This window comes from Fusarium falciforme, chromosome 2 (assembly GCF_026873545.1).
Source record: "Fusarium falciforme chromosome 2, complete sequence".
Lineage (NCBI taxonomy): Eukaryota > Fungi > Ascomycota > Sordariomycetes > Hypocreales > Nectriaceae > Fusarium > Fusarium falciforme.
The window spans coordinates 2,001,481-2,016,517 of record NC_070545.1 but is presented as its reverse complement, the minus strand read 5'-3'; the positions used below and the strand labels follow the sequence as shown (position 1 = coordinate 2,016,517).

At 55.0% G+C, this 15,037-nt stretch overlaps 5 protein-coding genes across 5 annotated transcripts; 1 reads left to right on the top strand and 4 right to left on the bottom strand.

The window, feature by feature from the left end:
• Nucleotides 1-82: 82 nt before the first annotated feature.
• On the bottom strand, nt 83-1,287 carry NCS54_00257900 (Hypothetical protein; the record flags this gene model as incomplete). Its single annotated transcript, XM_053148175.1, has 3 exons — nt 83-956; nt 1,007-1,058; nt 1,110-1,287. 3 exons carry the CDS (start codon nt 1,285-1,287, stop codon nt 83-85), a joined length of 1,104 nt encoding a protein of 367 aa, XP_053004150.1.
• A 2,840-nt stretch (nt 1,288-4,127) lies between these two features.
• NCS54_00257800 (Aspartate aminotransferase) lies at nt 4,128-6,014 on the bottom strand (the record flags this gene model as incomplete). Its single annotated transcript, XM_053148174.1, has 3 exons — nt 4,128-5,213; nt 5,619-5,678; nt 5,754-6,014. The coding sequence occupies 3 exons, from the start codon at nt 6,012-6,014 to the stop codon at nt 4,128-4,130; spliced, it is 1,407 nt and encodes a 468-aa protein (XP_053004149.1).
• Nucleotides 6,015-9,883: 3,869 nt separating this feature from the next.
• NCS54_00257700 (Hypothetical protein) lies at nt 9,884-11,177 on the bottom strand (the record flags this gene model as incomplete). The annotated part of the gene is made up of 3 exons (XM_053148173.1): nt 9,884-10,124; nt 10,308-11,002; nt 11,064-11,177. The coding sequence occupies 3 exons, from the start codon at nt 11,175-11,177 to the stop codon at nt 9,884-9,886; spliced, it is 1,050 nt and encodes a 349-aa protein (XP_053004148.1).
• An 897-nt stretch (nt 11,178-12,074) lies between these two features.
• NCS54_00257600 (MFS domain-containing protein) lies at nt 12,075-13,706 on the top strand (the record flags this gene model as incomplete). Its single annotated transcript, XM_053148172.1, has 1 exon — nt 12,075-13,706. One exon carries the CDS (start codon nt 12,075-12,077, stop codon nt 13,704-13,706), a length of 1,632 nt encoding a protein of 543 aa, XP_053004147.1.
• A 140-nt stretch (nt 13,707-13,846) lies between these two features.
• On the bottom strand, nt 13,847-14,512 carry NCS54_00257500 (ER membrane protein complex subunit 4; the record flags this gene model as incomplete). Its single annotated transcript, XM_053148171.1, has 3 exons — nt 13,847-13,919; nt 13,966-14,321; nt 14,381-14,512. The coding sequence occupies 3 exons, from the start codon at nt 14,510-14,512 to the stop codon at nt 13,847-13,849; spliced, it is 561 nt and encodes a 186-aa protein (XP_053004146.1).
• Nucleotides 14,513-15,037: the final 525 nt, after the last annotated feature.

Below are 15,037 nucleotides of genomic sequence, written 5' to 3'. Positions count from 1 at the left end.
CGCAATGAAAAGAACTGATTTGACTTCCATCGTGCGTGTCGGTGTTTGATAAGATTGTGGTGATGAGTATTGCCCATGATAGTCATATAAAAGAGGGAATGTCGTCGAGAGAAGACCTCTTTTTGACGGGCGTTTGCTGTTCCACCTTGCGAACTTGCTCCTTTGACTTTTGCCGCTGAATTCTCCGCTTCTTGATCCCAAATGGGTCGTCGTCCTCGTCATCATCATGGATATCTTTGTGCTTGGATGCTTTACCGATATAAGGCGTCTCGGTTTTGCTGGATGCTGTAGTTGGTCGCCTTGTACTCGAGCTTGTTCTTGGGGTATTAGTGGTGGTCGTGCTCAAGGGTCGAGGAGTGCCAAATGCTGGCCTTGTCGCTGACCGAGCCATGACTGGAGATGAAGTTTGCGCGGTGCGACTTGATTTCACCATGGGTGTCCGAGAGGGCGTGGAAAGGTCCAGATCCTCTCCGTCGTCCGTCTCCTCGTCATCTGCAGCGGGTAGTTGACGCTTCTTGGACGAGAACGCCTTCGGAGTTGCTCTTAGCTTGACTGGGCTCAACTTCTGTGAATCGAACCCAGCTGCTGCCCTCGTAGCCGCCGCCCCGGCCATGCCGCCTGATATCCATTTGTGCTCCTTTCTGGGACTCTCCATCAAGCCCTTCAGACTTCTCCCCACGAACGGCATCTCTTCTTCATCGCCGTTACGCATGAATCCGCGCTGTTTAACGGCACGCCGCGCGCTTTCCTGCCTTCGCCGAGCAAGGAGTGTGGGTGCCCCGATTACAGGACGCTCAATCTCGCGGATGGTGTCGGCGTTTTGGCTCTTGGCTAGGGACTTGAGGCGGTTGTACTCTGCGCGGTGAAGATGCGTGGTGAACTGGTGAGCCATGTTGAGGAACTCGTCCTCAACCATGCGGTAGCGGTCATCATGTTGAGGGCCGGGTCTCATGAATCTGGGGTATGTTAGTCACGGGGCTCAAGTGAGGATAAGAATTGGATGTACCTCTCTGGTGGTGGTTCTGGCGGCGGTGACGTGGATGGGCTCCTTACATCATCTTAAACGCGTTTAGCTGTGAAATGATGTGCGTGAGCAAGTTGCGAGATACCTTCATCGTCAATGACGCGATCGCGACGCGGTTTCTTGATGAACGACGCCGGGGTTGAGGCTGACGGCAGGCTCGGTGAGTTAGTTCGCGCAGCGCGTGGGCTATCCGACTTCACGGACGGTTTCTTATCGGCGCTCGAAGGAGTCGTGGATGTCTTCCACGGCAGGCGTCTGCCCATAGCTGCATTACGGGTGGTTGATTGACTTGATTGATGCTATCTTGATAGTGTTTGGTGGTGGGGTCAGGGAGTGGTTGAACTGTGCTCGCGTAGTGGCTCTAGGCAGCTACACCTCCCCCCAGATATTAGGCCTAGTCACGTAGTCACACAAAGAGATGAATACCATCCAACCCAACATGGCGACCCTCTAGGAATGCCTCTGGGAACACTTTTCTGCAGTAAGGAATAGAATTTTGCGACACAGAAAGCCCATATGTCTTTTCTATTTTTAACAATCATGCCTAGGCGTTCAACCTATTCCCCGCCCCGGGGGTGCAAGGGAGGCAGGCTGGTAGTTGAATAAGTCGAGACTCCGCCGAGTTCAACCTTGTGATTGAACTCACCCTACTCCTAGTTTCCCATGTCGGAAATCAGCCCTTCTTGCATAAGCTAGTTATACGAGTTACTGCCCTTGACGGTCTGGTGTGTCAAACTTGAACAGGAATCCCTCCCTACCAACTGTTTGAACCAAACCGGCCAACCTGTGAACCCAACCATCCATGCAAGTCCCGTTCTCATGAACTTCCATTTCAACAACTATCCCGAGGTCATGTAAATGTCACAACTCACACCGAGGACGTTCACAAGAAAAAAAATGCATTACCGAGGCAATCCCCCCTAACCTTCCAAGATCGCCAAGTCATGCCACGGCCTGTCGATTCAAACGGGGAGATCAGTCCATCTTGCACAGCCGTCTCGGTTATCTTTGTTGCCCACCTACCTAGAACACGGATGGATATCTGTCTCCGCCAGCTTTCACTCCCTCCGGAAGACCAGTGTCCGGATAGATAAGATGCTGGAACGGTGGCAGAAAGCACACTTCCGCCATGTTGGGACTCACCAACAAACTCCCCCCGGCGATAACGCCAGAGATAACCCCAGATTCGCCACGAGTCGAATGTTTACGCCCTGCTCAACCCTTGCTTATCGAACCAAGGCAGCTTTTTTCAATGTCCGAAGCTTCGACGCCCTCATCCTGTGAGACAGTTGAGACACGCAGTTACATGCCCGCCAGAAGTTGCCCTCCCTCACCAAACAGCCGGGTCTCTCTTTTTTCCTACAGACAGCCTCACCGAGATACACACAAAATACGCAAGGTACACTACCGATTGCGAGACCCCTACGTAATGTTGGTAATCTGCACAGTCCCAGTGGCCGCCAAGCAACTTATTCTTGGTCATTTTTACTATCGACGCACCCCCACCGGCATCGGAGGCCCTTGCAACAAGAAAGACTCATTGTAAGTGGGAATTTTCTTCCCCAAAGTCCTGGTTTGTACCTTCAGGTCAACATTGTTTGGGTCCCAAGGACCCGCAGCGGTGGATACGCAATTGTGTAATAGCCGGCCTGCAAATGTACATAGAGCAAGTCATCTTGACCGGCAAGTTTTTCTTGGTTTGAGAAAAAAAAAACATTGGATCTTGTAGAAGTTTTGCGGAAAAACTTCATGACATCGGCGTTTGTCGGGGTCAAAATGGATCCTATGTTGTAAAGCTGCTTCCTCATGACATAACGAAAAGGTAAGCAGGACTGTTCAAACAGCAACTTTTGATGCAGACTTGCAGTTCAAACATAATCACCTGGTTATCAAAGACAATCCACTCCCCCTCTCCGGACTCACTTTGTTGTCCACGGTGAAGCTCCTTATCACCTCCGTCCCCACCGCCAGGAACCTCCGTTCCGCCGATTTCCCCCGTCCTGGTCAAGTCAAGCGCAGAAAGACCACACCCCCTCCGGCCATTGGCCGGGTTTTGGATCCCGTCCCAGTATCAACGCCCCCCGGTCCCCAGGTCAGGGCAAGCGAGCGGCTCCCATGCGGGGGAACAAATGGCATCCATGCGGGGGTGGGCTGAAAGAAAAAAAAATCGAGAGAGAAGGTGAAGCGGGAAAAGAAGAACGAAAACCGGACCGCCCTTCTCCGTGTGGGGAGCGCGACCGTCCATTCCCTTTCCCCAGACGGGACCAGGGGACCATTCATCGACCCTCCCCCCTCCCCCGGTATATCGGAGTCGCTTCACCGTCGGCCGTCAACGCTCACGAGGCCGGACTTTAGAAGAAGTCATCGTCGCCATCTCCCCCGAGAGTGCGAGATTTCACCGAATGGTGTGGGTGGTTTTTTTTGCATGATCCCCATGTTTCTTCTCTTGCGTTGGCGTCCCTTCCTGCTTTGGGCCCAGCTACCACAGAAAGATAAAACTTGCCCAACAAGGCAGGAACTACCCGCCGCCCAAGGTGAGAGGCGGGCCAATCACAGACAAAGCTCGGGAATCGGAGCCTGCTCGAAGTGGCAGTTTAAAAGAAATCGAGGGAGGGAAGCTGCGACTCCACTGCACCTGCCTTCCTCCGGGTCAGGTCAGGTCAGGTCCCCCCCAGGGTGTTCATGCCCGTCTGCTGGTAAAAGGTGTGGCGTTCAAGTACCTAACGCCAAGAATACGCCCTTACCACATGTCAACGTGGACAATGAAACAAGGTCTCGAGACTTGGAGCTCAAGCTCAAGCTCAAGCTCAGACGACATCACACGATAAACAGAGCAAGGCACAACATGTTAAAGTTTAATTCGTCTTGAAATGCATTGGCTTGCGGGTGAGGTATATTAGAGCTATACGCAAAACACAAAAACCAGGATCGTCCAATGCTTTTTGCAGAGACCCCGCCAAGATGTAGGTAGGCAAGTACCTAGGTGCGATAATCAAAAGCTGTAAACCAACGCCGAGTCCTTTCCAGGGTCTTCTTGTAGTAGTAGTGTGACCATGTCCCATGAGTTCATACAAACGATCCCAAAATAAATCAAGTTGCTTGCTTACTCTTCCGTCACCTCAACGTCGTCCCGCACTACCTTGTCGACAGCCTTGGCAAAGTAATCAACGTTGTTCTCGTTGAGACCAGCCATGCTGATACGACCGTTCTTGGTCATGTAGATGTGGAACTCTTCCCGGAGCTTGAGTACTTGTGACTCAGTCAGACCCGTGAAGCTGAACATGCCAATCTGGTCGGTGATGTGGTTCCAGGTGCCAGGGGTCCCGAGCTCCTCAAGCTTGGACCGCAGGGCGTCGCGCATGCTGATGATGCGGCCCGACATGGTGCGCAGGTTCTCCTCCCACTCGGCAAAGAGGTCGGCGTCGTTGAGCACAGTGCTGACAATGCGAGCACCGTACAAGGGAGGGTTGGAGATCTCGGATCGCTGGAGGACGGCGAGCTGAGAGCCAATGCGGGTGATGGTGGTGGAGGCATCATCACTTGAGGGAGTGACGGCGTGGAAGCAGCCAGCACGCTCGCCGTAGAGACCAAAGTTCTTGGCGAAACTTTGAGCGACAACGAGCTCAAAGCCCTGCTCTGTGAAGTAGCGGATGGACCAGGCGTCGCGGGCGAGGTCACCAGAAGCGAAGCCCTGGTAGGCGGTGTCGAAGAAGGGGAAGTGCTTCTTCTCCTTCATGATCGCAGCAATCTCAGTCCACTGCTCCTGGGTCGGGTCGACACCAGTGGGGTTGTGAGCGCAGGCATGGAGGACGAAGACGGAGCCCTCGGCAGCGGATTGCAGAGCCTCCTTCAGGCCCTCAAAGTCGAGGCCCTTGGTCTCCTTGTGGAAGTAGGGGTATGTGTCGACCGAGAGACCGACGTTCTTGAAGATCTGGTGGTGGTTCGCCCAGGTGGGATTTGAGACGTAGATGGTGCGGGGGCCCTGGTAGAACTTGGCGAGGAAGAGAGCGCCCAGATGCACGGCACCGGTGCCCGAGATGGTCTGCAGAGTGACGGTGCGCTTCTCCTGGAGCGCCTGGGAGTCGGCGCCGAAGATCAGCTCGGCAGCCTTGGAGGTAAAGCTGGGGATACCCGCAATGGGGGCGTACTCATGGTTGAGCTCGGGGTCGTTTCGGAGGATCTCATCAGCCTGTGACGCATGCGGGGTTAGCCAAGTTCTAGAGCAGTCAAGAATTCGGGCAAAGTCGCGGCGGGGCCGATTGGGGCGATTGGGGCGAGCTCTGGCACGGATTTGCGCGAGAGGGCTCCATGAGGCGCATCGTGAAGTGTTGGCCCCATGACCCCCGAAAGGCGCTTATACGGAAGCCAGAGAGAGCGCGCGAGCTGTAAGGAGCTGGAGCTGCCTCTGGCGGATCCGCATCGGAAGCGTCTCCCGAGCAGGGGGGATTGTTTTTGGGTGGTAGGGCGTTCGTGGAAGGGCAATGCATGTGCATGCGACAGAGGGGATGGGGCTTATGGGTTTATGCGACAGAGGGATGCAGAGGGCGACGCGGCAGAGCGAAGCTCACGGGGAGCAGCTCGGTGTAAGGCATACCTTCTTGACGACGGGCAACACCCAAGGCTTTGCGTTCTCGTCTCTGTAAGCGCCGATACCCTGAGAGAAAGAGATGTTAGCAAGAGTCAACAGCACCAAGAGGGACAAGATAAGAACAAGAAGAAAGCAACTTACAAGATCGACCTTGCTGGTGCTCTCATCGGCCTTGTAAGCCCTGGCGAGACCGAAGAGAGCATCTTCGGGGGCCTGGGGGACAATGTCGGCAGGGAAGTTGGTAGTGGAAGCCATGATGGGCGATAGATGACGAGCGATATGGTTGAGTCTAGAGATGGAACTCGAGAAAGAAGAGGACGAGGTCGGCGCCGTTTTATCAGTCGAGCTGAGGATGCTACGGCCACCGTGAGTCTGACGGGGCGTGCTCAGCGACGGTGTCATAGTGGGCTGCGGCCCTGAGGATTTTCGATTAGGGGGGGGAGGAAGGAGGGGCCTTGGGGCCTTGGGGAGCCGTATCCGGTGGCCTGGGTGGGGACCGGGGGGGCGTGTTTTTGCGGGTGAGGTGAGGTGAGGTGAGGTCCCGGGCGGGAGTGTGCGTCCGAAAAAGATACCTGGAGTACATTGGAACAGTCAGTCAGTGTCATCCATGGATGATGGACAGTTGTTTGTTTGGAGTGCGACATGCACTGGAGATGCCCTGTAGCCAGCCCGCAGCGCGCCCCGAGCCCGCCGAGTCGCCCCCCTGTGGCCACCGGGTGCTGCAAGACTCTGTAAGAGGCTGCCGCTGCAGCGATGCATCGTCGCTGCAGGTGTACTGCACTACACTGCACTACACTGCACGCAACGCCCCAGGCCCAGCCCGCAAGCCCGTAAAGAAAGATACCTTATCGACGAAAGGTACCTACACCGGTGACCTCAGGTCCCCTCGAGCTTGAGGTGCCCGCTCCACACAGAGGAGCCAGCCATGGCAGTTGCGTAAACCAGATTCTGGCCTGATGCAATTGGCCATGCCCGGGGCGTGGTGTCAAGGAACTCGACGCACGCGGGCAAATTGGGCGCCGTTGTTCCGGACCAGTGGAGCGCTCGGGGCAAGGGGCTGTGGTGGCTGACTCCGCCAGATGCCAAACGAGGGCAAAAGGTGGGCGAAGGTGGGCTCACCGGGCCACGCTCCAAGGTGGGCTTTTTGCTTGTGCGCTTGCGCGATGTTTGTTGTCCGATGATGACTTATGGATGCCCATGTCCGAAGGGAAGGGAAGGGAAGGAAATGGGAAAGGGACAATGGATGCCACGATGAGCATGGACACGGATGGAATGGACGACCGGGTTGCCGCCGGCCGGGGTGCATGGCTTTTTTCTTCTTGAAGGGGCAAAGGGAAAAAGGGAAGGGGGTGGACAACAAAAAAACAGATGGCAGCTGGGCTCTCAACTCAACTGGGACAGGCCTGCAGCGGACCAAGGGCAGCTTTTCGTTTTGTTTGAGCCTTGCGTTCACTCACCTTTGCTGAAACTCGCCTGCTTCCCGAGTTCCTGGGGTTCCCTAGCTCTGCCTCAGACGATGATGGGCAGTAGTGCGCTTCTAAGCTGTTGGTTTTGGATGCAAGCTCCGGTTTCCAGCAGAGCTCGATCGATACAGCGGTCAAAAGATGATGATAGTAATAATAGCTCCCCGAGTGGGACAACGGTAACAAAACGGAGTTCAACAGAACGGTCGGCGAGACCACCCGCGGAACACAGATCAGATGGCAAGAGAGATTGGATGTGGCGGAAAACGAGGATCGATCCTGCTCCCGGATGGGATCTGGCGGGTTGTGTACAGTAGGTCCGTTATGCAAGACCGTGAAACCGTTTCCCGAGATGGAATGACCAGTTGCAGAGGTTGTAGTTGGGATCGGACCTTTATGCTTCGACTCTCATTCCCCGGTGTCCATCTTCTTCCCCGTCCAGGGTGACCGCGATCCTCTTTTTATGCTTTCCCGTGGAACTCGGCATACCGAAAAACCTCCGCGGTGCTTGTGAAAAAGCTTGTGAACAAGACGTTTCTCTCTCTCACCTCGAAGAAAAAGGGCGGCGAGCAAGCAATAACCTCGCTACAAAGTACCTAGGTAGGATTGGGCAACAGGAAGGACGAGGCGCCGAGGCTCCTTGTCAGTCTAACGTCACGCGGCGGATGGATCTGACCGAGCGACGTCCACTCAACTGTCACCTTTCCCCGTCCCTTACCTATGTACCTTTTCGTACATGGGCTTGGCATGGGGACGGTGAGGTAGATTACGGAGCAGGACATGGGGACTGTTGACGTAGTGCTGCAAGTGACTGATTACAGCTTGTTTTTTTTTTTTCTCTCTGTGTCTCTTTGGCTGAGACTGGAGTTGTCAACGGGTGTCACTTCTCTGAGACTCATGACAACCCAACCCAGTTGTCAGTGTCTGTCACGTTCGTCGTCGTTTCCTTGCGGTTCGCTTCGAGTCGCTTGATTGCTTGTTTCATCTGATCTATATCTCATCGGATTTATTTATGCGAAGAATCAAGGCCGGCCCATGCCCGCTCACCGAGTTCCCCTGGTCTTGTCTTGCCTTGCCCGTGTGTATCATGCCTCCTCGCCGAGTCCTCGCCTCTTGTTGCTTGCTTGCTTCCGTTCCCTGCTGATCTACATTCGTAAAATACGTACTTGTCAATACCTTCTTCCCGTTAGTTTCTTCCCCAACCCCCCATCCATCCCCGTCCCCCGATGACTCCGATGGATCCAATCCATTATGGTACAGACAGGTATTCTAGGTACCTGAATTGCATTCATCCATAGTCATGCCCCATCCCCCAGAAAAAACCCGGCCTTCCAGACCCCTTCGATTCCCTTCCCCTTCCATCGCCTGGGCTCCATCCCGCTACATATGCATCTCCCGGTGCCGAGTGGCTCCCTTTGGGGACAAAAGAGGCCCGTCGCGGGTCCCGTGTCACGGGGAGGGAAAAAAAGACACTTGTTGCAAAAAAAGACCATCACAAGGGGGCGCGCTTCGAGATGCACGGTTGGGTAATAGTCGAGGCCCGGTCGTCAGCAGAAAAGGAGAGGAGCTCGCTCTGGCGCCCTCCGACTTCGCCCGGCTGAAAACGTAACATGACGCTTCCTATTTGTCGTATGATGGAACGGTCGTTGCAACTTGCGAGGCTCATCCCTCATCACCACTCATTCCCCCTCCCGTCCCTTTCAAGCGCACCCGCGCGCCCCTGAGGGCTTCTACTCAAAGTATGGTTCCATGAGGGCCCCGGCGCGGGGCCGGTCTCCCCGCCAGCGTAATTGGACGACATCCATTCATTGCGGCACGGCATGGCATCGCGTGTCTTTGCATTTCACACGGGCTCAGGCTAGTCCCGCCAGAGGGGAGAGCATGGAGAGTTGAGCTCGAGTTGTCGGCGTCTAAGTGAGGGTTGTGTGCCTAGTTGCGCGGCTGCGCATAGTTGTCATGTAGGTAGTATGGGTGGATGGGATGGTACTGTATGGCATCATGTAGTGTGGCAGACTCGTTACAAGCCATGGATTCTGCAGAGGATAGATCTGAGAGAGGGATCACTTTCGCCTCACCCTCACACCTTGTCGGTAGCCGGAGGTACCCCTAGATGGAAACGGCCATCTTGCTTTTGCTTCCTTGCTCCCCATGCAGATTTCTTGCCTGGCCCCTGTTCCCATGATGTACATTGAATACTTTGCAGTACACTGCCGGTCCTCCAGAGTAAACCCCCTCGCCCCGTCCCCATCGCCGCTGGCCCTGCGTCCCTCGTTGCTGAGCTGTGTTGGGCGTGGGTGGTCGGTCCCATCGCCTGGCCGCTGCCCTATCGATCGTCTTCTCGGTACCTGTGCACATACGATACGCCCACTTCTATCTATGGCAATTCTCTCTCCCTCGAGATTGCACCCTATCGGTTGCGCGATTCCGACCCTGAATGGGATTCCGCATAATCTCCACAGCCATGAAAGGTGAGTGAATGGGCAGCCCCACGCCCTGGCCACCGACAATTGCGCAGTTTCCAACAGTTAGTTTTACATGTCTGTTTTTGTAGTGAGAAATTTGGGTGCAACATGGAACCAATGCGCAGTGTGATATGCCGTACACGATCCATCCCTGGATGTCTCTGCCTCTCTATTCCTCAACTGCGGCTCCCACGCCCCCCTCTGACAGACAGGCAGTTGGAACGCCCTGATCTGCTCTGCACTGCGTGGTGGCTCATTCAAGCAAGTCAATCAATCAATCGTCGGCTGGCACGATGACCACGTCGCCCTACCTACCCACACCCCCTTCTCGTTCGTTAATTAAAACTCAGATCACGAGGTCCCAGAGAATCAGAAACGCGCACACTCCGCTGGCCGCATAGCAAGTGTACTTGGCAAAGCTTGCGCGCTCCGTCGCCTTCTTCAACTCCTTGTTACCGCCTCCCACGTTGTCTGCAGTGGAAAACGAGTCCGCCACCAACTGCTCAATGTGTGCAGACTGCGTCGCAAGATTGCTCACGAGGAGCGACTGCAGCTCAGAGATTTCCAGCAAAGACTTCTCAGCGGTTCTGCGGGACCCTCAATCAGTTCACCTGAGCAAACACCGGCTCATTTTCCTGTAGACGAGGTGGGGCGCCTGCTATCAAATGGACCCTGGCGCATATACAGAGCATAGCGTAGCTCAGGCACAGAATAGAGCCGCCCCAGCAATCGGTCTACTGTGTGGGAAGGACACATGGCATGGAACGTACCTGACTTTGTCCAAACTGCTCTCGTAATGCTTCATCATGTCTTGGTTCCCTTCCTCAAACATCTGTATCTGCTCCTCTGTCAACCTCTGGCTCTCGCTCGGAGCCTGACCGTCGTCGGACGTAGGGATCGCCCCAGAGGCAGGGGTCGCCTGGGACTGTCGCCGGACAGACGGAGGGGGGAACTCTGCAAAGTCCCCGGCGATAGATGCCCCGGATTTCGAGAGCATGCTGCGACTCTTTTCCATCTCCCGTGTCAGACGTGCCTCCATCATGTCCTGCTGCGTCCGGCAGCACAACTCCAGTCGCTGTCGCAGAAACCATAGAATGCCGTCCCGGTGAATTCCAACGTCTCGCGCCTTTGCTTCTGCTGCCGCATGCTCGATCGACTTGTTGCTGGCCATGCCGCCCGACGCCCATGATCCCAACGCCCCGAGACCTCCCACGTACTTTTTTCGGATGATGGCCGACTCGGTCTCGCGCCTCAGCTGCTCGGCGTCATCGAGGGCGCGGATGCTGGCGTTGAGCTCCCGGATCATCTGTTTCGCATTGGCATCGATGTCTTCTCGATCTCTGTCCGAGAGTACGCGTGATTGCCCCTTTGCAGCTCGGCTATGCGTCTTTCTTGGTTGTGCAGTCGAGAGGTAGGCCTGTCTAACGTCTTGGAGTTCTCGATGCAGACTGGTGATGTGCGAGTTCTGTGACAGCCGGTCAGCTCGAGTGTGGTGGCTAGGGAGAAGGGGGGAGGGCGTGACGGACGATCCGGTACGCCTCCTTCAGAAAGCCATCGATGGCATCCATGGTGACTCGTTTCTTCGCCGCTGGCGCATCTCGTTGCCGAAGGAGCTCGTTGAAGCCGATTGTGATGTCCATGGCGTCCAATGCGCACCCTTCCCGGGCCGGAAAGGAGGGTTGCACTGAGAGAGAGAAGTGCCGAAGAGGAGGGAAACGTCGATATTAAGCTGGTAGTGGATGCGAGGTTTTGCGCCTTGTCTGCTTTGCTTCGGCTCAAGCTCATGCATCAACAGGAAGATCCGAGGTTCTAGACACCATGGCTGCAATTCGATGAAGCTCTGACGCAGAGCTGTTACGTAGCACCAAGTTGGGTGGCTTAGTCATCCACCAGCTCAACCCCAACCCACAGCCGACTCCTGCCAGTTCTCTCCTCTCCATCTTGACTCCAGCATCATCCGAATTACGAGCCATTGAGGTCTGAAAAATTGCTCTATCCTCAATACAGCACATTTCGCAGCTTCTAGACATTGCTCACCATCGAGAGCTTTGTTGTCCTCATCCTATGAGTGCAACTCTCGCTAACTCCACTCGCTAGCTTCGACCAGCAAATGATCGACTAACTGTCAAGATGCTCCCACGTGCTTCACTCCTTCGTCTACCCCTGGGTTGGCATTCAACGAACTCCCCACCAGCTTGCAGCGGTTCTTGATCTGGCCACTGGCGGTGGTGGGGATTTTGATGATGCGGCAAAAGTCCCCATCATCGGCACCTCGCCGAGTTGCCAACGGCCGCAAGCCGGAGACAGGAACGGGGACCTTCCGGGGCGTGGGTCTCGTCCGAGTCGACCTCCCGGCCGAAGTACTACGGAAATAAGCATCATGGCTTCCGGAAATAGAACATCTAATGAGGATGGAGAATTATTGCCGATATCGCCAGCACGTTATCTAATAGAAAAATGACTTGGATACTCCTCTCTCGCTTCTCCTCACGTCATGAACAACAAATTCATCCTTTCCCCTATTCCAAGGATCGACCATGGAAGGGAGCAGCAAGAATCACCCAACAACGGACGCTACCAGCCCTGTTGGCCATGATGAGAATCCCAACGCAGAGATGGGCGAATCGAACATATCAGTAGCGCCCGAGCGCGGGGCTGAGAAGCCTAACGAACCGACCGTTCGGAAGCCTGCAGAGAATGCGGACCGGACCATCTTGAACGACCCAGAAAGCATGTCAAGAGTCGAGAGCGGACCGCCCTACAGCAGCTTCTCCAAGAACACCAAGCGATGGATCACGGCCATGGTGACAACCGCAAGCTTTGTTTCACCCCTGACCGCCAACATCTATTTTCCAGCCCTGAACCCAATCGCCGAAGACCTGGACGTTTCCGTTTCGCTTATCAATATCACGTTGACGTCTTACATGATCTTTCAAGGGCTGTCCCCCACCATCTTTGGGGACCTTGGTGACATGGCAGGACGTCGACCAGCCTACATCCTGGCCTTCCTGATATACATCTGCGCGAATATTGGGCTCGCCCTACAGCGGAATTATGTCGCGTTACTGGTATTACGATGTCTTCAGAGTGCCGGGAGTAGCGGGACCCTGGTGCTCGGTTTCGCCGTGATTGCAGACATCTCGTCGACGGCTGAGAGGGGCAAATACATGGGAATTGTAGGTGCTGGTATCAACGTCGGACCAGCACTGGGACCAGTGTTGGGGGGTGTGCTGAGCCAGTTTCTCGGATGGCCCGCCATCTTTTGGTTCTGTACCATCTTCTCTGTCTCGTGGCTCGTTCCTTGGGTCCTCTCAGCCCCAGAAACATGCCGGAATGTGGTTGGTAATGGGTCGATAGCACCGCAGCGATGGAACAGGTCACTTCTGGACCTCTACAAGCATCGCGATGACGCTACATCTCAGAACATTCCCAAGCGGGAGTTCAAGTTTCCTAACCCCCTGAAAACCTTGGGCATTGTGTTCGAAAAAGAGATGGCTCTCATCCTGTTCATCAACGCTATGATATATCTTGGTTTCATCCTAGTGGCAGCAACCATGTCCACCCTGTTCAAAGAGATATACGGATACAACGACCTCGAGGTCGGACTCTGCTACCTCCCTTACGGCGCTGGATGCGCTGGCGCGGTCGTTGCTCAAGGGTATGTCCTGGACTGGAATTATCGCCGCATTGCCAAAAGCATTGGCTTCACCATCGATCGTCGTCGAGGAGATGATCTCGCAAGATTCCCAATAGAGACTGCCCGGATCCAGCCTTTGTACCCTACACTGTTTCTCGGCATTGGGGCTCTTATTGCATATGGTTGGGCGTTGGAGGTTGAGACATCAGTTGCCGTACCGCTGGTCTTAGTATTTCTCATTGGCATGCTGATTCCAACGTCGTTCAGCGTCCTCAACACGCTGATCGTTGATCTCAACCCCCAGGCGCCCGCAACTGCCACTGCGGCTAATAACCTAGTGCGGTGCTTGTTTGGAGCCGCGGCAACGGCAGCCATTGACTCAATGATCAAGGGCATGGGCAGGGGTTGGTGCTTTACATTCCTTGCGCTGATCAACCTGGCGTTGATGCCTGTTCTGAGGCAGCTAGACAAGAGAGGTCTGCAATGGAGAGCAGCAAGGGCGAAAAGAGAAGTATCAAACGCAGCGGCTTGATTCTATAAATGTGAGTCTGCTGGGATGCACGTTGATGTACATGCATAAAATGATAATTTCTATTCAATGTAATTGTGGCGTTGGGGTTTCATTATGGGTCTTTATATAGACCGGCTGTAAATCATAGCACTTGTAATGGTTTATAAGGCTGCCACAGCGTGTTCCAAAGGTTCCCTCTGCACCTCCCACATCAACCAGTCTGATCGTGTTGTTCTGGGTTTGTTAGCAACTGTCAAGCATAGCCGTCTATAGCACTTACGGCAATAGGCCCATGCCATTGATCTTCCAAACTCCAACAGCCAGTGCAAGAAGCTGGCATGCCACGTACACGAACTTGACCTGCAACATCTGGGCCGAATTGTTCTCTGTCTGGAATCGCTCGAGTGCCTGGTTCGTGTTGACCAGACCCATCAAGGGGTTCTTGAAAGCCATAAAGACCATCATGATGCTGAAGATCTGGAGAGAGTTGCCCGACATGTACATCATGAAGCCCGTCATCGGGAGTCCCTTGACGGGAGCCAACGCGACCTCCCATGCCTTCTTGAGCTTCAGGGTATCCATCTCTTCGGCGGTCGGGGGCTTGCGTGGCTGAACCTTGGCATCCTTGTTCTGCTTCTGTTACGGGTGTCAGTCGCCATGTGATCGAAATCCACGCGATGAGGGAGCGCGCATGCCTTGGAGTGGGATACGGCGGCTCCGGAGCTGAAGCCTGGAGGGTCCTGGACACCTGCCACTTTGGCCTTTGCGATAGGGGGATATTCGAGCTGCGAAACCCAGGAAGGGGCGTTGGATGACTGGGCAGACATTGTTACTGCGGCTAGAGGTGCGAATTGCCCGGTGGCAGAGTATATCGTGGTCGGTCACTCGTTGTGTCGCGAAAGGCTGAGGTGTGAGCTTGGGGGCGACGTCGACGTTGGTTCATTGGAGGCGGCCCACTCAAGCCATGTGGCGTCGCCGGCGCTGGGCAATTTACGCTTAATTGCAAGCCCCCTATGAACCGTTATCGATAACGTCCGACCCCTAGAAAGTCTTGGCTGCTGTTATTTGGCTTACCTGAGAGTCTCGCGAGCTCCCCTTTCCCACTCCGACGACGCCGGCGCCCGACGCAAAACGACACCAGCAACGATCGCAACAAACGTCGCGATAGCTTTTCGAGACCCTTATCGCATAGACCCCTCCGAACGCGACGAAAGAGCCCCATAGCGACAGAAAGCGCACCAGAGATCAAAGACACCCCTGTGGCTTGGAATCGTGGGCAGCACCTCCAGGCGCACATGTGACCGTCCCCTCCTCCCAACTGCCATCCACCCTCCACGACTCCTGGTGCTGGA